Source organism: Echiichthys vipera, assembly GCF_963691815.1.
Source record: "Echiichthys vipera genome assembly, chromosome: 15".
Taxonomy (NCBI): Eukaryota; Metazoa; Chordata; class Actinopteri; order Perciformes; family Trachinidae; genus Echiichthys; species Echiichthys vipera.
In genome coordinates, this window is record NC_139840.1 from 2,340,873 (window position 1) to 2,362,700 (window position 21,828).

Below are 21,828 nucleotides of genomic sequence, written 5' to 3' on the forward strand. Positions count from 1 at the left end.
GCGGTTGCACTCACACTGGTCAAACGCACTAGACTTGACCTGAAAAACCTGTTTTGGCGCGGTGCGGAAGGACAGTGTGAGTGCGTCCTAAGGCTCATGGTCTGATCTCGGCATCAGGCTACGATGATTCTGACTGAAGTGACTTTCACCTTCATATTAAACACACTGACCAGTTTTCTTAATATCATATGATGATGTTAGCTCTACAGGAAAAAGATGAATGGAAACATTGTTTTCTCACAACCCCACAACAGTCCAGAACGACCCCCATCTCCCCTCCACTGTCCTCTGTAAACCCCCCCAACCTTCCCCCCCTACCCCCCGCGCAATTCGTACTTTTCATCAATCATTGGCGTCTCAGGAGTTTGGAGAAGAACCCAGTAGAGGCCGGCTTGTCACTCATGGCGTGCTCCTCCTCTTTGGCCTGGACCTTCTGCTCTCCGAGCCCCAGCTCCCCCTCCAGTTGCTCCAGCTCCGACTGGTCCAGCAGCTCAAAGTCCTCCACCTCGCTGTCCGACTCCTCGGCCAGCTCCAGCAGCCCAGTGGAATCCGGGAGTCTTGACCGCTCCGTGACCGCTCCGCTCAGCGCCGTGAAGCCGACCGCTGCTTCTATTCTCTCCTGCATGGCAGCTGTGACGGCGGCGGCGATGAAGTCACCTGCCATCTGGTTGACTAATTCGAGGGCTTTTTCGCTGGGCTGGTCTTTGTTAAGAGAGGGAGTATGCTTGGATTTGAGTAGCAGCTGGGGGGGAGGCGAGGGAAGGCCGAGGCTGAGGTCGTCGTCGTCGTCACCATTGGTCGTCGCGCCGTTGTCAAGAGAGGGGAATTCTTGAAGGCCTCCAGTGAACGCTTCTTCTCTGTCGAGGTCTGTGAAGTAAAACCAAAGATCGTTTAAAGTGATCGTTACGTAATAAGAATTTGACGAGACATTAAAATGCAGCCCGAACAAAATGTACCCTCTGAGTTCTCCGTCTGTGGTGTGTGTCCTTCCGACAGGTTGAAAGTACCGTTATCCGTCCATGTCACGTCAGACACCTCTGTGTCCGACACAGACATCTCCTTACACACTGTGGAGTCGAGCTGTAGGACAGAAACACATACAGATGTCATACAGTGAGCTGATATGATGGGTGGGAAGCTGCCAGGTGTACTCTGTTGTGTGCACGATACTTCAAGGACAGGGGATAAAGACAGAATCAAATGTATAAATGTATAAAACATGGACGTAGCCTCTTCGTCAAGGTCCATTTTTTCAAATTGATCCAATCGTCATCTTGTCAGCCTCATTTCCTCTGACCAAAAAAGGGCATGTATGTAACGTTGGGGGGAGGGGCGTACGTCCATCTGGCTGACGTTTACCTCCGAGGAGAAGTGAGGGCCAGAGGCTAGCTGTCACTCAAGAGGCCACGCCCCTAATTATTCATACACTTTAACCTCCAATAAAATAAAAACTAGCCCCTCCCCCTCAGTGTTGTCATGGAGACCTGAGCTAAACACACAGACTAGAATGTTCTTTTGTCCTTAAACAGGTTTAATGATGCTGTGTAAACGGCCTGTTTAACATGGGGCTCAATGAGAAACTGCTCTGTTATGAAACCTGCCCCTAGTGGACACTCAGAGAACTGACGCTGACGGAGCTTCCTGATTGGATCAAACAGGAAATCGCTGGGGTGGGGCTTGATTGGAAGCTACCATGTCGCTCTCCGAGATTTAATTTCAGTCTTTGGGAAACTCAAGATTGGTGCTTTCAGGTTCATGAATGCGGCTTTCTTTTCAAGGTATTTGGCAACGCAGAGTCTGTATGTGTTAGAATAATTGTACATAAAGTAATCCCACATTTACTCCAATTATCTTTACAGTTAAACTAACATTACTTGGTGTGTGTGTGTATAGCCAATTTGTGCTGAGTTGTTTTGCAGGTCGAAGAAATCAGATAAGCGTGACTGTTGATGAGTCACCAAAGAGGTATCTGTGAAAAAACAGACCCTGCTCATCTGATTAATGACAGGACGAACAACATGTGCCCCCTCTTACTTAGAGGTTTTAAACTCTTAAAGACAATGAATTGTCCATATGTGACGAGTTGCAGCTGTGTGCCCCCTCACCTTAAGAGCTGTAACTCATATTGTAACTAGGAACCACCGAAAGGAAATAAAGGGAAAGGGCTCTGCAGAGTGCGTTTCAGAGCGGTAGGAGATTGTAACTGAACGCATCTCTGTCCGTTCTCCCTGCAAGTAAAACATAAAACTCTTGTCTTTCTCTCTTTTGTTATGTTTTGGGTGTTTTAGGATGCTTGAACCTGACAGTATGTTGTTGTTCAGTTGAGTTTGTCAGCTGGATTAGAGAAGAACGACTGGCCTCAAGTTAACGAAGCTTGGCACAAGGATTTTTGGAGCGGATCCGGATCACAAGGTGGATACACAAATTATGTTCTGTTGATTACGTTAAGAGATAGGGCATGTCCTTGGCCGCCTAGCGCCCATTTAGTTCATTTCACATTGTTCTGGGATGTTTCCAAGTTAATATTTGGACATTTTTGAGCTTTAGGGTTGATTCAAAATAGCGTGTTGACACATAAATTAGGCTGTGCGATCATGTGGCTAAGTGGACATTAGTTTTCCAGGCTCAAGTCAAGTCTCGCAGCAGTCAAATCCAAATCGAGTCTTTATCTTTGTGACTTAAATCGGACTTCATGTCTCTGTATTACACTGTATTTACTTGAAACTAACGAAGAACTTGGCTTAAAGAGGAAAAGTCTTTTGGCATCCACTTTGGCACAGGCCTTGATGTTGATGCGGATCACGTCTGCTTGATTTCAGTTAGCTCTAACTCGACCCTGTCAGTCATCAAGAGGCATCATTAGATTGAGATGAGAGGATTAGCCAACCTTGGGAAACATGGAGGAGAGGTCCGACTCAATGCCTTCTTTCTCAGTCTGAGCCTGCATGATTCTCTTCTCTGAAAGGACCAAAACAAGCTGAATTTAGTTTCATTTGCACACGACACCCACCATACAAGCATGAAATACACCATTTAGTTTAAATGTATGTGACATATTGACATGTTTCATTATTACCATGGTTTTCTTTGATTTTCTGAAGGAACTCCCCGATGCCAAAGTCCAGCTTCTGCAGAACTGGCTCCAGCCACAAACCGACCTCATGAAAAGAAATTAGAGGCCACAGGAAAACGCCCAGCACTGCACAGAGACATCAAGAGAGAGACAAAATAAGGCAATGTAAGTATTGGTTTCCAGAAAATCTATCTAATCTAGAGTCATCGGATGCAATTGATCAAGATGTCTTACTGATAACATCTGGAACTGGCCACATCATGCATTGCTTTGTCATTGCTCGTCATTATGCTGACGACACACAGATATATCTGTCATTTAAGGGCGCACTCCCACTGTCCTTCCGCACCGGGCCAAAACAGGTTTTACGGGTCAAGCCTAGTGCGTTTGACCAGTGTGAGTGAAACTGCTCCGCGCATTACTGCGGCCAGCTGGCCGTCCACGGCCCGTTTGGGAGAGGTGGGCTTTTGTAAAGCACGTTTGCACGTGTACGAGCATGAGCGTGCACACGTGTACGAGCACGAGGCCTACGGCGGTTCTGACGTAATTTATGTGCGCCTGTTCGGACATAGAAAATAGAAGGAGGGACCATGCGCAGACATTTAACAACAACAACAATGGCGGCGAAAGGTTGACGTTGGTGTGATGCGGAGGTGGAGTGTTTACTGCAGATTTGGTCGATGAAAAGATTCAAAAACAGTCGACAAGACGCACAAAAACTCAGAGGTCTACGGAAAGATCTGGAAACAAAGCCACGCATCGCCATGACGTCATCAATGCGTGTGACGTGTTACGGCGTGATGACGTATAGGCAGCAAGAAGCATTCTCCGAGGCCCAGGTAGTGTGAGTACAAACGGGCCTGGTGCGCGGGGGGAGAGGGAGAGGGGACAAGTACCCTAAAGCCCCGCGCGCGGTGCGGAAGGACAGTCTGAGTCCTCTTATAGTCTTTTTGTTGTATTTGTCAGTACGTCTCTGATGCTGGTCAAAAATAAAAAAAAGTCTGAATATCAGTGAAGGAGCACAGAGAAAAAGCAGCTAGATGGTTCAAAGTTTGTATCTTAGCTTCCACTAGAGGTCAGCAAACCCCAAATTTAGAATAAGTCATCATGTGAGAAGCTTTGGTTTACTCACCTAGAATATATGAGATAACAATCCCTGGAATGTAGCGTCCTAAGACGGCAAAAAAGGTACACAAACTGCAAACCAGCAGGCAAAACTAGAAGAGAAAGAAAGCAAACATATACTGTCAGACAGCTGTAGCGCTCAGAGTCAGTTACTCTCTTGACCAACCCCCCCATAAACTACAAATTGTCATGTTTACATTCCTGTTTGTGTACAGATTAAATTCCTGCTTCTCTGCTCTACTGTGTTAACTCAGTAAAGAGAGATCAGGTTGGTCCCGGGGTCGTTTACCGACTTCGTCTCACCTTGCCAGGATTTTGCTGTTTGAAAGCCGACGTCTCCTGGAGGAAGAGTTTGAGTGATTCACTGAGCTGAGGTCCAGTCCCAGACTGGCTTTCCTGGCCTGAGTCAATGATCTCCCAGCTACAGGATGAGTCAGACAGAAGCAATGTTAGTCATCTTACCTTGACAGTGTATGCTGCCACTAAAAGTTAAGGACATAAGGGTGATCAGGGTTGAACATACTGGCTTTGTTTAACAATGAATGAACTCTTTCTCTAACCTTATTCAAGTTGTTCAAGTTGCCTAAACTTGAAACTTTTTGACTTTTCATTATTACTTATAACTTTATGTACAAGTCAATAAAGGCAATCATCCGTTGCGTTGCTACTTTCACTGTGATGCTCACGAGAACGTGTCTCTTAATGATGATTCTTCCCAATGATGGATAAGGAACATGAAGAGCCTTAGCTGTCCTTACTTGAATATGTTGTTTAATACAAATATCCAATCAAAGAAGTTCTTGTCACATCACATTTGCATCAACACAGTCAGACACTAAAAGCTTCACAAATACAAAGAACATCACATAATATAGAGAGCTGACTCAAGGACCAAGGACCACCTTAAGTGCTAAGGGCGCCAGAATGTATGATTACACTGAGGTGCCCGATCATAAGTATCTCTAACAGTTACCTCATTTTTGATGGTTGAGATCAACACTCATAACTAACTTAGCGTGCTCGCTACGCTATCAGACAGGCCAAAAAGGTAAAACTTCATAGTGACAAATGAGGCTAAAACCCATCAGGAATCAGGGAACTTCCGACGATAAGGGCAGACGCAGAAACCATCTTACACATCTAAGGAACAGCATGAAACTCCTCGTTTATGACCAAATTACGAACCAGCTAAGTGACCACGGTGTAATCAGGGTCACGTCCTGCCTCCTGCGCACTCTACTCAGGCTCCACCCGTCGCCTTAACCAAGTATTTCCAGCACATTAAAACCCATCTACCACTGACAATCTCCTGCTGTGCGTTACATGTGGGTAAGGGACAACTTTGGACAATGTCCAGACCTGATTTGTCCGGCATTGTCCTGAGCTCACAAGAGACAACAGCTTGATATAGTAGGCAGTGACTCTGCATTAAAAATAGTATCAACATTTGACTCGACCAGGAGAGGGATTCAGGAGGTTTATTTCGGGCTTTGAATTCTACTGGTTGAGGGTCATTGATAAAATTTAGTCCCAAGTAAAAAGCCCATCCAATGCAAATGTCATAACCTAAATTAAGAAGCCGACAATAAAACTGTTGAGATGACTAAATAGACATGTGGCAGATGGCGATAGGAATGTGAAAGTGTTTTCCATGGCCCACGTACTGCGGTATGAAACTTTCCCCTTCATCGCAAGGTTTCCCAAATAGCACTCCTAATTAAGCTCTACTATCAGCCCTTGTGCTATTTAACATTAAACAGCTATAAAAAGGCACACAAGGCTCATGTGTTGGTCATGTGTGATAATTAGACAAGGGTGTAAGGCAGTCTTCTCTAACTGGCTGTCCACCAATGGGTTTTGCATTGGGGGTTAAGTGGGGTCATTAAGTTGAAACATGTAGAAATGGTGAATGTATGTTCTAGTGTACAGGACAATGACAAAGATAAAACATTTATTCATTGGTTAGAACTCAAGCACAACATTTCACTTTATGTTTTTTAAGCAGACCAATGGCTAAAGACGCATTTTGTCACTGTGGTTCCAACAAAAACGACCAAACAGACACTGGAACAACTGCCTTTGACACCTTTTATCACATTAAACGTCCAGCAAAGGATGAAAATGACATGTGAAAGCAGCTGTCATGGAAACAGCTGGTGTGAAATCACCATGGAGATCTGGTTCCCACAGAAGAGAAGCAGGTTCCCACCAGTTGACACAGCTATGAGGTCCCTGTGCTAATTATAACACATGTGGTCATGGTCTTTCTGAGGATGTTGATTTCTATAAGAAAAGGTGCCTCGTGTTGCAAGAGGTATCCAGGGTTGGGGTTGGGCGATCATACACACATTAAAATGACTCAAATATATCAACCCTTTAGATTTTTGAGTTATATTCCTCATTATAATAACAGATGTGCGTCTCATGTCAGTCAATCGCCAATGGTTTGTGCCATTCCACCCAAAAGATGCTGAGATATTTAAATGGATACGCGTCCGTGTTAACCTGCGGGTCATGCTACAGTTCATACTCTGAGGATAATGAATGTGTTCACCAACGTTCCTGGCAATTCATCCCATAGTTGTTGAGATATTAGATATTTAGAACAAGGTGATGGACTGACCCAACATATACTATCACAATAACGATGTGAAGAGCTCTTTTCCAAAACGAGATAAAAGCCAAATTTAAAATAAATGAGTTTGAGCCACTTTGCTGTTTACAGAACCTTTTCACTGCTTCATCAGTGTTTGATGCCAAATCTCTATATTTCCTTGTTTAAAATGGTCTCAAGATGCAGTTCCTTTCCAAACCGCAACCAGCACCAAACCTATTTTTAGCCTAAATGCGATACGTCCTCTCGACCAATCAGAATCCAGTGAGCGTTCTGTGCGATCCAACATGGCGGCGCTCTGAAGCGGGAGAGTTTTTTGTTTCGTCCGTCCGTTCAACATGTTCAGACTGAGCCTGAAACCATTTTGACAAGATACATGAATATTAACCAAATGTGTGTGTGTCTGGGTAAAAAACGTAATTTTCCTGAAAACTATTAAAATGGATTTATGGCGTTTTGGAAAAGAGCTCCTCATATAAATCCTGTGGTCTCATTTTATACAGAACTTAACTGCAAAATATAAACTCAAAATATCTCAAATCAGATCTGGGAAACTTGAGTTAGTGTGTGCGTGTTATTAGCAATTTAGACAACGATATTTCAATATATGATTTCATCACAATACCACTGAAAGACTATGCTATCCATCTAAAGCCACAAGCTAGCTAGAGTAAAACACTGGCTACCAGCTTTGATCTAAAGACAGTTTATAATGTTTTAAGGACCTTTTGAGGAAGAAGGACAAACTAAACCACCTGAAGTCCTTCATTTTTATCTCCTGAACCCTTCTACCCTTTCTGCCCCTCTTTTACCCCATCCGAACCCCCTGAACCCCCTAATCATGTATCCGCCAGGCAGCAAGAAACATGAACGAGAGGCCACAAGAAGCTACAGTATCTCATATACACCCACCACCCCTCCCGTCTGACCCAAACATCCAGGCTTGTGTCACATAACCCTGATGACAAAAGGTCAAGCAGTGCTCCCCTCTCGACTTCCAGGCACATGCCCCCCATAGGAGGCGGATTTCCAGGGAAACATGATGGGTATAACATGTGACAGCGATACTGTGAAGCAATTATAGCAGTAACGGATGGAAGTGATAGGCATTTCCACCGTTCCACGAAAGACGGGCGTCTCCCTGGAAAGAGGTGAAAGTCTTCTTGGATAAATTACGTTTCAGTTTCACCACATCACGGATCACCTGGAGCGTGGACAAGAAGTGCGTCATTGGGCGACTGTGGCTCAGTGGAAGAGTGGGTCAATCTCCATTCGAGAGATTGGCGGTTCAATCCCCACCTCCCCCAGTCTACATGTCGAAGTGTCTTTGGACAAGACACTGAATCCCGAATTGCTCCCCGTGCTGCGCATGGGTGTGTGAATGTGGTGTGAATGTTTAGATTAGATGGTCTGTAGATGTCCACTGCCATCAGTGTGAATGTGACAAACACTGTGAAAGCGCCTTGAGTAGTCAGAAGACTAGAAAGGCGCTATATAAGTACAAGTCCATTTACCATTTATAGTTTATTCTCCCACCAACGTTGAGACAAACTCCTTTCTTTGAGGTGACAGGGTTCAACGCCAAGGGTGAAACTTCTATCTGATGAATGTTATTAATGAGTTAAGGTGCAGGACGAGACGTGTGTTCATGCTTGAAAATTAGAAAAGAAGGAGACTTTAGCAAGAAAGCTATTTTTTGGTTTCAGCCATTATGAAACCAAAATATTCCTCCCTCCCAGGAGAACATGTATTCGGTAGCAGAGCACTTCTGTCAGACTCTATGTTGGGTGGATTTATATTCTCATCCGTCCGTCTGACTGCCTCTGTCCGCAGACATGTTCCAGTGAATTACACCTCGCTAGCTTTAATCCAGAAGCATTTGCACAACTCAAGAAGAGTAGCTGTCATCCTAATACACACAGGGTGCAAATCCTGGCATTTTTCAGCCCCCGTGTCACATGCTGTCTGAGCTCCACGGACACTTCGGATACCAAGAAGCGAATATATCACGTTTCATGGCTGCGGATCATTACAGATGAGCGCCACCGCCCACTGGTGTGTCAATCAATCAGTCAAGAAGTGCTTTCTGAAGACTTCAGTCGTCACTCCGACAGAAAAAATGTCCAACTTTCATCGAAGAACTCGTCGCGTCAGAGGACCGGAGGCGGGGGACGCACCGCGTGAGCAGCTGTCGCTTATTTTTTCCCAACCAGTAATCTCTGAAACAACACAGGGAGCAGCATGTCTGAGCCTCTAACAAGCCCGGTGACGCTTTTAAAAATAGAGTGAGGCAAACAATGCGAGGAATGGGCGGCAAAAATCATCCCAGCTCTTCACTTGTGATTGAGAAGAAGGCGCGGGTGTAAATATGTTTACCCACCTGTCTGTGTGCGGGCATACCACAGAAACCCGGACTCTTTAACAACTAATACCTGTTTACGTTCTGTGTACAGCTACATATACAGTGAGATGACATGAAGACATTAGGAGTCCTGGCTGATCAAGTTTACAGTTAAAGCCTTTTGCAAAAGGCCAGTCTGCGAGCCAAACGCCAGAAGTAACACAAGACCTCAGTGTTATGGACGGACGGGGAGCGATGACGCAATGATGTGTAACTCCTTCCAAGTAGATCTACGCCGTGTTGTTCGTGTTGTTGATCAATTCAGAGTGAAATTAAAGGTTAAATGTGCCCAAAAATGTGAGCTTCCTTTGTCACAAGTTGGGGTCATAGTGAATGAATGTACGTTAAACACTGATTGCACAATCCAAACCCAAACAACAAGAAGATGGTAGTGACAGAAGTGTCAAAAGCCTTAAAGGTTCAGGTCACAAACATGTTTTATCAGTCACCAACTGTCTGTTCAGAGATACATCTTCCGTTCAAAGTAACGAGGGGTAACTGGGACATGGTTTCTGGAAAGACAAGATAGTATCACAGACACATTTCCATTGGCCTCCATTGTTTTGACGCGAAATCACTGACAAATCAAGACGCCACGAGATGAACACAAGAAAATAGATTTAAATCGACCCTTTCAAACTCCAGTCATACCTCAGTCCTACCCCACGTTCTTCAGGTGACATCTCAAGATCTTCAGGTACCTTCAGAAGACTTCACAAGAAAGGCAGCCAAACACTTAACAGTCGAAATGGAAGAGACCGCTAGAACTCGTCTTTGCGGCGTTGAAGTAAAGACCGGCACAAAGTCAGAGGTTGAGCCAAAACTCAGGTTTTTACGTGCCACACGGCGCGAGAGCAGCTTGTGTTTATCTTCAATGAAGCCCCGGTTGGAGTATTTCAAGCGCTCTCGTCTAAAAATAACCCGGTCACACTACATTCCCACTGGCAGCCATCAGGAGGACAGAGGGATGGGGTTAAGGGGGGGTAGAGACAGCAACACCCTCCACCACCCAAACCCCTAACACCACCAGGCCGTCAACCCCCCACAAAACACGCCTCCTCTTGTGCCCGTGACACGGCATGGACAGCCGGATGAGAGAGGGGGCATGTGACTGTTGATGGCGGTGTTTCCTAAACACTCGACATTTGGGGAAATACACTTTCTTGAGGCTCGTCTGATGAGAAGATCGATACCACTCTATCAAGATAGCATGACTTAGCTTAGCACAAAGACTGGAAATGGGGTCTGGTTAGCCTGGCTGTGTCCAAAGGTAATAAAAGGGTTCTTCCAAGGTACTTTTTGGTACTTCCATCGCTTGACACTTTCTATAAAGCGTATGTCTGAATCCCATTCTTGTATTTACAGAGACTTAACAATTCCTCCATGAGCAAACGGCATGTCGGACATGGGAAACAGCAATGACAGCATTCAGGAAGACTGTACGGCCTCAGACAGGGGCGCTCCTCATGAGGTAAAGGTTCGAATCCATGTAGACCGTACAGCCTCAGATAGGGGTGCTCTTCATGAGGTAAAGGTTTGAATCCATGTAGACCGTACAGCCTCAGATAGGGGTGCTCTTCATGAGGTAAAGGTTTGAATCCCTGTAGACCGTACGGCCTCAGACAGGGGCGCTCTTCATGAGGTAAAGGTTTGAATCCGTGTAGACCGTACGGCCTCAGACAGGGGCGCTCTTCATGAGGTAAAGGTTTGAATCCATGTAGACCGTACGGCCTCAGACAGGGGCGCTCTTCATGAGGTAAGGGTTTGAATCCATGTAGACCGTACGGCCTCAGACAGGGGCGCTCTTCATGAGGTAAAGGTTTGAATCCATGTAGACCGTACGGCCTCAGACAGGGGCGCTCTTCATGAGGTAAAGGTTTGAATCCATGTAGACCGTACGGCCTCAGACAGGGGCGCTCTTCATGAGGTAAAGGTTTGAATCCATGTAGACCGTACGGCCTCAGACAGGGGCGCTCTTCATGAGGTAAAGGTTTGAATCCATGTAGACCGTACGGCCTCAGACAGGGGCGCTCTTCATGAGGTAAAGGTTTGAATCCCTGTAGACCGTACGGCCTCAGACAGGGGCGCTCTTCATGAGGTAAAGGTTTGAATCCACGTAGACCGTACGGCCTCAGACAGGGGCGCTCTTCATGAGGTAAAGGTTTGAATCCATGTAGACCGTACGGCCTCAGACAGGGGCGCTCTTCATGAGGTAAAGGTTTGAATCCATGTAGACCGTACGGCCTCAGACAGGGGCGCTCTTCATGAGGTAAAGGTTTGAATCCCTGTAGACCGTACGGCCTCAGACAGGGGCGCTCTTCATGAGGTAAAGGTTTGAATCCACGTAGACCGTACGGCCTCAGACAGGGGCGCTCTTCATGAGGTAAAGGTTTGAATCCCTGTAGACCGTACGGCCTCAGACAGGGACGCTCTTCATGAGGTAAAGGCGTTGCCTTGACCGGTCGAGGGAGGATAGAAACCCAGAGAAGCACAACAACCACTTGTTCGTCGAGCATGAGTTTAAGACCTCCGTCAGGAAGACAGGGTGGCACTACGTCAGGACACTGTACTGTGGTTGACTTGTACTGTTTCATTCTAATTCTAATTTTAATTTATTGTAAAATCCTGACAGATGATTGTGATAATTGTTGTATTTTAAGGCAAAAAAATCCCAGATACTAAAGGAGTTTGACGCCACCTTGTTGATATATGACCCGAGCACATCACCGGGCTGTGATGAAACACTCGTGGCCGGTTTGTTGTGTTGTTTTCTACCAGTCGGCTGCGTCCAATCAGAGGGCTCGCCCCGAAGCACACCCCCTCCTGTGTGAAGGGATCTGATTGGCTCGACGGCTTCATGTCACACCTCTGAATCAGGGAGGACAGTGGGGAAACAGCTGAGTCACACACACACACACACACACACACACACATACACACTGCACTCAGGTTTCACAACTCTTAAGACACTGTGTGTTTGTTGTGGGAACAAACAGCAGCACAGCGGAGCCACAAAAACAAAATCCCCTTTTCCAGTCTACGTGTGTGTGTGTGTGTGTGTGTGTGTGTGTGTGTGTGTGTGTGTGTGTGTGTGTGTGTGTGTGTGAGAGTGTGTGTGTGTGTGTTTGTGTGTGTATGTGTGTGTATGTGTGTGTGTGTGTGTGTGTGTGTGTGTGTGTGTGTGTAGACCGTACGGCCTCAGACAGGGGCACTCTTCACGAGGTAAAGGTTTGAATCCACGTAGACCGTACGGCCTCAGACGGGGGCGCTCTTCATGAGGTAAAGGTTCGAATCCATGTAGACCGTACGGCCTCAGACAGGGGCGCTCTTCATGAGGTAAAGGTTTGAATCCACGTAGACCGTACGGCCTCAGACAGGGGCGCTCTTCATGAGGTAAAGGTTTGAATCCCTGTAGACCGTACGGCCTCAGACAGGGACGCTCTTCATGAGGTAAAGGTTCGAAATCCGCGTAGACCGTACGGCCTCAGATGGGGGCGCTCTTCATGAGGTAAAGGTTTGAATCCATGTAGACCGTACGGCCTCAGACAGGTGCGCTCTTCATGAGGTAAAGGTTCGAAATCCGCGTAGACCGTACAGCCTCAGATGGGGGCGCTCTTCATGAGGTAAAGGTTTGAATCCATGTAGACCGTACGGCCTCAGACAGGGGCGCTCTTCATGAGGTAAAGGTTTGAATCCCTGTAGACCTCCCATTCAAGCGTGCGCACACTGGAGAAAGACGCCACCGCAGTAATGTCGGCGCCGCTAGATGGCGAAACACACAAACGACTCGCCAGATTCGCCTATATGAAATAATAATAATGCAGTAATCTTTATTATCGCAGCCAGAACAAAACACAGAAACTATTCCTTTATATAATATTGCACACACAAGTCGTTACATCACTTTAAAGGACATCGCAATGACTTAAATTCATTTCCTAGAGACTTTCCCAAACTCAAACTCATAACTAGAGATGTTCTGATACTTTCACCGGCCTGATACTGAAGCCAACACCTGAACTTGGGTTTCAGCCGATTAACATTGCGGGGACTTGAATTTTGTCCCCAAACGGAAGGCAAGTCCGCACAATGTGACTGTGTAAACAGATTTATTTCCCCACAGCGAGTAAAACACACACACACACACACACACACACACACACACACACACACATATACACACACACCAGGGCGGGACACCGTTGGCTCAAAAATCCCAGCTGTCAGCTCGCATTTTGGGTCAGCAGCTAATCTCCCACAAGCCTTTGCCTGAGACTCGCTCTGAGCCTGATGCACAACCACCCGCAAGACACCTCTGACAGACAACAGCAGGTGACAACAACACAATCCAAAACACCCTGCTGGCCAAATGTCACAGAGACAGAGAGAGAGAGAGGAAGGCAGAGGGTAAAGAGAGACATTTAATTAGAACTGCATAAGGACGGATAAGGAATCCCACTGCTACTGGTCAAACATCAAGCAGGTAAAGGTTATAGATTGAAGGGGAATTTAGGAATCTACCTATTTCTGACTGACTGACTGATGGCAGCAACTTCTATTTGTTTTATCTTTTGTAAACGGTCCAGTGTTGAGTGCTGGCGCTGCTGTCTGGCCACTGTGAATGCAATCAAACAGGCTGCTCTGGTGCATTTTTCCTTTATACAACAACGAAAAGTAACGCACGTTTATTTGTGCATTGTCCGCGTAATATTAACAAATTACCAAACAACAGCTATATCATGATCAATGGACCTGTACCACGATAGAAGGCTTCGGCCATACCGTCCATCTAAAACCTCTCCCTGCGTGAGTCGCCCCTGACCCGGACGGCTATCGATTATATAACTCCGATGTGTTGCATCCCGCCTGGCGCCCACAAATCCCTGTCACCTCCGTTGAATTCAGAGCCTTCAGGGGTTGGCATCAAGTAACAGACAACATACACACAACACTAATACAGTCGCTTTCACAATGAGGGCAGGAGTGTGAACCATGCAACCGACGTGACTCCCACCTCCACCTCCACCTCCACCCACCAGACTCAGGTGTGTAATTCAGTCAGTGCGCTTACAGTCGCAGCAGTAACCGGGATACGGTCTTCCCCCGGTTAAGGGAATAATCGACTTATTGTAGTTCCACCGTTTACACGAAAGGGCTTGAATGGTAACTCGACCTCCGGTACATTTATTTATTCCATTTCCAGGTCAAACGCCTCTGCAGCGGTGTGGGGAGGGGCACTTATGACCTACGGAGCATGTGCATACGTGTGACCCTGTATACATACACGAATACTCCAATTACTATCACAACAGTTATCTAGGTTGACTCTTCCTCGAGGTAGGGTGTTTACATGTTACATGGCGTACACCCTTAACCCGAATATAATCCGATTTTGAAACGGCATGTAAACGCATTGAGTAAGTAAGTAAGGGCGCACTCCTCTGTGCGTCCGTCCCGTGCCCCGGGCTTTAGGGTCCTTGTCCCCCCCTCCAGGCCTGTTTGTACTCACACTACCTGGGCCTCGGAGAATGCTTCTTGCTGCCTATACGTCATCACGCTGTAACATGTCAAGTCTAGTTCCTTTGACCAGTGTGAGTGCAACCGTACCGTGCCTAGGAGCGGCACGCTTGCCGTCCACGGCCCGTTTGGGAGAGGTGGGCTTTAGTAAAGCACGTTTGCACATGTACGAGCACGAGCGTGCGCACGTGTACGAGCACGAGGCCTACGGCGGTTCTGAGGTCATTTCCTGTGCGCCTGTTGGGACGTAGAAAAAAGAAGGAGGGACCATGCGCGGACATTTCAAACAATGGCGGCGAAAGGTTCACGTTGGTGTGATGCGGAGGTGGAGTGTTTACTGCAGATTTGGTCGATGAAAAGATTCAAAAACAGTCGACAAGACGCACAAAAACTCAGAGGTCTACGGAAAGATCTGGAAACAAAGCCACGCATCGCCATGACGTCATCAATGCGTGTGACGTGTTACGGCGTGATGACGTATAGGCAGCAAGAAGCATTCTCCGAGGCCCAGGTAGTGTGAGTACAAACGGGCCTGGAGGGGGGGACAAGGACCCTAAAGCACGGGGCACGGACGCACGCACAGAGGGAGTGCGCCCTAAGACAGAGATGATCACAAGTTTTTACGTGGTACGGTCTGAAGGTAAGGTTAAAGTACTGCAAATGAAAAACCACAGCTGAGACACTTGATGACCCAGAATACCTGACTTTAGCCGTTGTCCTGTGTCTACGGTCTGTGCTGTTGGAGGGTAAGTGGGGGAACTCTGTCAACTACTGTCACCTGGACAGACTGAGTACTGAATGTGCTCAGGCTCCACCAAGTGGTCAAAGGAAACAGAGACAGAGACATTATCATGGTGTGGTTATACTTGTATTTGTAAATGTGGGAAAGAAAAATATTCATGTGACAGATTTCATGTTAAAGCCATTTCCAGAGAGTTGAAATGTTGCACATTTCTTAGGAAATCCATTTTAAAAGGTGGAATTGTTCCAATAATACGCAATCGATACGCAAGTCCAGGTGTCAGCATCAGGAATAACAAATGCTGCATGGAGTTAAACCAGAGGGGGTTGAATCATGAGTGCAACATATTCACAACAAGCGTCTTTAAACTGAGAAGTCACACACGGCCATCAACATATCTGTTAGGGCGCACTCCCACTGTGCGTCCGTCCCGTGCCCCGTGCTTCAGGGTACTTGTCCCCCCCCTCTCCGCCCTGCGGCCCAGGCCCGTCTGTAGGAGTCATCTAGGTCTGTTAACCAGGGTATGAAAACTCAGATTTTACCAGGTGAACAGTGTTTTTGGGTGTTTGAGAAACTGGAGTCTGGCCTTAACCTGAATATAATGGGGTTTTTTAACTGCATGCAAACGCACTCACTGGGCGCACTCACACTGTCCTTCTGCACGGCGCCAAAACAGGTTTTTCGGCTAAAGCATAGTGCGTTTGACCAGTGTGAGTGCAACCGCTCCACGCATAACTGCGTTCGCACGTGTACGAGCATGAGGCCTACGGCGGTTCTGAGGTAATTTCCTGTGCGCCTGTTGGGACATAGAAAAAAGAAGGAGGGACCATGCGCGGACATTTAACAACAACAATAATGGCGGTGAAAGGTTCACGTTGGTGTGATGCGGAGGTGGAGTGTTTACTGCAGATTTGGTCGATGAAAAGATTCAAAAACAGTCGACAAGACGCACAAAAACTCCGAGGTCTACGGAAAGATCTGGAAACAAAGCCACGCATCGCCATGACGTCATCAATGCGTGTGACGTGTTACGGCGTGATGACGTATAGGCAGCAAGAAGCATTCTCCGAGGCCCAGGTAGTGTGAGTACAAACGGGCCTGGAGGGGGGGACAAGGACCCTAAAGCACGGGGCACGGGACGGAGGCACAGTGTGAGTGCGCCCATAGTTTCCTGTCCAAGTGTGCATCACAGCACAGGATACTAGCCTCCAAACAGGAAGTGCAGGAACACAGACTTTATTCACAGCGTACTGTACGACAGGTTGACTTTGACTGCCTTTCATACGGTTTTCAGAGAGTCATTAAACCCCCCTCCGTGCCGTGACTGTGCTCTTTTATTAGCTTACTGGTGAAACCTAAACCTCAGGGTCATCCACGTCCACTCATCTGGCACCGATACACTGCTCTCTCCTGTTCAAGTGTTTTGACTCGATTCTCTGCAGTGTCCGTCGTGGCTAATAGACGAATCTCTCATGTATCACAAGGTGAGTGTGTGATTTGTGACCTGAAACTGAGCCCTCACATGGTTTCGGTCTCACACAGGATTAGATTAGACATGTCATGTGTGACCAATCAGCTCTGCAGGGCTGCAGCTTCACAACAGCCCCAGGTGCAGATTTGAGACGAGTGCGTACTCTCAGAGGGGACGTACGCTCAACACATCTGTGCATTCACTGTCACACGAGTGAAAGGGGGAAACTCGTTGTTGGGCACGACCCACCGAACCACAGCCTTGCTCACTAAGGGCGCACTCACACCGTCCATCCATACCGTGCCCGAGCACGTTTCACGGCTAAAGTCTAGTTCCTTTGACCAGTGTGAGTGCAACTGTACCACGTCTAGGAGCGGCACGCTTGCCGTCCACGGCCCGTTTGGGAGAGGTGGGCTTTTGTAAAGCACGTTTGCACGTGTACGAGCACGAGGCCTACGGCGGTTCTGACGTCATTTTATGTGCGCTTGTTCGGAAAAACCTTCTCATTCATGCCGTTCGGTTCAACTCAAGTTGTCGCCTTGCAACGTCTAACGACTAAACGGGGTCGTGCCGCATCACAATGAGTCCAAAAAGACCCCAAAGCCAAAAACGTTACCATATTTCCTGTGCTGCTTTCCATTATGTGGCCAAAAGGGTCGCGCGCTTTTGTAAACAAAGCGAAGCATCGCCATGACGTCATCAATGCGTGAGACGTGTTACGGCGTGATGACGTATAGGCAGCAAGAAGCATTCTCCGAGGCCCAGGTAGTGTGAGTACAAACGGGCCTGGAGGGGGGGACAAGGACCCTAAAGCACGGGGCACGGGACGGAGGCACAGTGGGAGAGCGCCCTTACAGAGTAACAAAGAGGACCAGAGCCTCCCGTTTGTTTCTGTCTTCGCTGTAACTTCACATGTGCTTTGCAACACGACATCATCCTGAAGACTTAACGTGGTGTCGTTACGTAGAAGAAGCGTTCAGAGCTGCAGCAAATCCAGAATGTTCCGTTGTTGAAGGAACAAAAACACTGAGATCACAGCTGCTGAATTTATCCCACGCTGACCCAGAATCTCTCACGGGAGCGTAAGTCTTCAGGGTCAGGGGTCAGACTTTAGAGCTCAGTGATTAGAAGTTTCCTGCTGAAATACACCTCGGACTGTTCAGACCTTCGGCCCTGTTCAGACCTGCTATGAACGTGCACCGTGGGGGATCTGATCACAAGTGGGCAGCTCTGAGTAAACAGGTGTAATGAATCAACGTATGCATCAACGTCATCGACAGTTGCTTTGCTATCTTACCAAAACATATGCATTATACTGGTATGATATCCTAGAATATACTTATGACATTCATATTTTACACCATGAAAGTACATGAACATACATGAAATCATATGAAACTGCGGCTGGTAGGTGACGGTAAAGACGACTTGGTAAAGATCAGAAAAAAGTTTGTGGTTTGGCAAAAGCGAGTCCTGGGGACGGCCGTAGACGGTGCTCTTACTGTTATAGGTTCATCAAATGTGCCCAAACTCACGAGTAGGAGGATATTACTACAGACATTCCTGTTGCAGAGTCTGCTGTAACGTATCAGCCACGTTACACTGTTTACTGCATGTTTGTTTGCATATAAAGTGCTTAGTCACCTAATAGTGTTGATGAGATTTTTACTGTTTAGCGTGCTAGACATCTCAAATACGTCTGCGAAGCATTAGAAGAAGAAGTATAACTTTATCAATCCCGCAAGGGGAAATTCAATGTTTTCACTCTGTTATTATTATTATACAGGTTTTACACACACACACACACACACACACACACACACACACACACACACACACACACACACGCCCGAAATACACACATGTGCACAAACAGGACCTATACATGCAATTAATGGAGAGATGTTAGAGCGAGTGGGCTGCCAATGGATCAGCGCCCCAAGCAGTTGGGGGTTCGGTGCCTTGCTCAACAGCATTCATGGTCCACACAGGGACTCGAACCAGCAACCCTACGGTTCCCAGCAGAGTCACCTATGGACTGAGCTGCTGCCGCCATTAGCGAGCCTCTCAAGTTGTGTCTTTGAACAGTTCACATGCTGCACTTGAGCAACGATTTGCTCCAAAAACTGCAGGAAATCAGAACTAAAGGTGAAACGCTCTGCAGGGAAAGGACAAATGCAGTCTGGTCTAATGAAGCTAACTGATTAGCCAGTTAGCGTAGCAGAGCTTCTTAGTTCAAATTATCCTGTTGCTACAAGCTAAGCTAATTAGCTAGACTGAAACCACCACCGTATGTGTTCTATTTATTTATCTACTTATTGACATTCTTTCACTTTACACATGTTTTTAAGTTTCTTCTTTGCGGGTAAGCTAAACTCCGAGCTACGACTCCACCAAAACCTCATCTGTCATCGCTGCCCAGCACCAAACGCACACACACACACACACACACACACACACAAACAAGCGTCCCCTTCACATGCACTTCAGTGTCCTACCTTGCAGTCATGCTGCGCCACAAGTGAGCTCCTGTGGGAGAGAAGAGATCTATTATTCATCATCATCACTGAGTCGCTCACATCGCTGAAAGACAGCCTCATAATGAGTAAAATGGCTGAGAAATGCTGTTTAACCAGGTGGCAACATAGAAAAGGCTGGTGTAAGAATGTAAAATGTGTGTTTATCAAAGTAATGTAAATCCATAAACATCATATAGTGTTTATAAAAAGCACCTGGTCACTGTAGCATCAAGATTTCCCTTCATCTGAACTAAGAACCTGTAAAAAACAGCCCCAGAATAAAGGAACGCAGAAGTATCTGAACATGTTCCACGTGACAGTACAGTGGGCACGATGTAGATCAGCCTGAAGGACAAAATGGACGCGGCTGCAGGGACGCCGTCTGCGTCTGCAGGGACGCCGTCTGCGTCTGCAGCACTGACTGATCTGCTCGTTTCTGCGTGCACAAGTTGTCCTCTGTGTCTGTCCCCTCTTAGATCCCCATTTTGTCCAGTTGAAACAGGTCTTGACCAACCCCCACCACAGCAACTTCCTGGTTGATCCAATCAGGAAGTGCCAAAAACTGCAATTCTCCAAGTGTCCACTAGGGGCAGGTTTCATAACAGAGCAGTTTCTCATTGACCCCCATGTTAAACAGGCCGATAAATAACCTATTTGAAGTGAAATTCTGTCGTAAAAGACACAAAAAGACACAAAAAGACAAAAAACAACCACAAAAAGACACAATAAGACACAAAAACACACAAAAAGACAAAAAAAGACACAAAAAAACACTAAAGACACAAAATGACGACAAATAGACACAAAAAGACACAAGAAAAGCACAAAAAGTAATAAAAAGACACAACAAGACCATAAAAAAGACACAAAATGACCACAAAAGACACATAGAGATGACAAAAAGACACAAAAAGACACAAAAAGACACAAAAAGACACATAAAGACAAAAAACGACCACAAAAAGACACAAAATGACGATAAAAAGACACAAAAAGACACAAAAAGACACAAAATGACGACAAAAAGACACAAAAAGACACAAAAAGATACAAAATGACGACAAAAAGACACAAAACGACGACAAAAAGACACAAAAAGATACAAAATATAAGTGAAGCTGATTTGAGTTTTATGATAGAAATAGATGCATTGTTACGCTGCCCTGCCTCCAGTTTATACATATATAATATATATTTATATATATATATATATATTATAAAAGGTGTATATCAGGTGTTACCTGTGGCCCTGGACCGAAGGATGTCTCTGGTGGTCACCGTGACGACCAGCAGAGCCAGCAGGGCGGCGAGGAGGCTGAAGGCTCGGACGGAGCTGAAGGCCACGAACCTGAGGAGACGGTTCATAAAAATGGACCTTTTATATGAATATTACAGCGTTTCTATTAAATCCTATAACAAAATATGATTTCCATGACTTCAGGATGACAAAAGCCGTGTTTGTGATATAAAACACTGGCGAATTGTTTCCCTTTGAGGACTTTATGGTAAAGTACTGTAACACAGGAGTAGACATTTAGCTTTAAACGACATAAGATTAATTATTTTAGTGTTTTTCACGTTTTAAGACCAAAACATAAATGCAAATAACAGTAATTTGTATTTTTAAATGATAATTGTGTCTTTAGGGAGACGGAAATGTGCAGAAAATATATAATTTAAGTGTTAAATGTGTTTAAAATGGGGTTAATTTGGTCTCTTATGTCAGTATTTCTACATTTCTTGCTTATTAACAATTAGTGGATTCAAGTATTTCCCCCAATTATGACAAACATTTAATTCTTGTCAGGGAGGAGGAATAAAATGTATAGAAAATATGCTTCAATCATCATCATAAATGAATAAAAATGAAAAAATAATAAGCTTTAGACTAATAACAGTGTGTCTAAGGTCCTGAGTAGGCTTTAAATACTGTATGGATATTATTTTAAATAACAATAACTCAAAATAAACAGAATAAACCATTAAACCTCTTTAAAATATGAATATTAGAGATATTAAAAATGCTGTGGCTTTAAAAACTAACTGTAAACAAACACTCATTGTGTTATTGAAGCTTTAAAGTGAAAACAAAAGTGTGAATTTAATATTTAAATAAAGAATAAACAGCTTATTATCGGTTATTATCGGTGTATTCAGGGGGAAGTGCGGCTCTTATCCCTGCGTCATGCTGCCTACCACAGCGCCGCGTTGGCTGCAGCGAACACGGCTGAAGTCCTCCAGGGTCTCCGCCTCCAGTCGACCAGGCCGAGGAGACGACACCCTGCCCGGCCCGGAGGCGTCTCCTCCTCCCCGCGGTGTCCCCGGCTCTGCGGCCCCGGCGGCCCGGCAGCAGCAGCAGCAGCGGC

At 46.1% G+C, this 21,828-nt stretch overlaps 1 protein-coding gene across 1 annotated transcript in view; it reads right to left on the reverse strand.

Moving 5' to 3' along the window:
- Positions 1-331: 331 nt before the first annotated feature.
- The window catches only part of retreg1 (reticulophagy regulator 1), a 21,585-nt gene continuing 88 nt past the window's right edge, over positions 332-21,828 (reverse strand). The window contains exons 1-9 of the mRNA XM_083928070.1: positions 21,659-21,828; positions 20,704-20,810; positions 19,442-19,472; positions 4,502-4,619; positions 4,206-4,290; positions 3,077-3,199; positions 2,888-2,958; positions 957-1,080; positions 332-867 (exon numbers count right to left, since the gene is read on the reverse strand). The exon at positions 21,659-21,828 is cut by the window's right edge and continues 88 nt beyond it. Coding sequence (XP_083784196.1) covers positions 347-867; positions 957-1,080; positions 2,888-2,958; positions 3,077-3,199; positions 4,206-4,290; positions 4,502-4,619; positions 19,442-19,472; positions 20,704-20,810; positions 21,659-21,828 — 1,350 coding nt within the window. The 3' untranslated portion in view covers positions 332-346. The remainder of the gene's footprint in view (positions 868-956; positions 1,081-2,887; positions 2,959-3,076; positions 3,200-4,205; positions 4,291-4,501; positions 4,620-19,441; positions 19,473-20,703; positions 20,811-21,658) is intronic.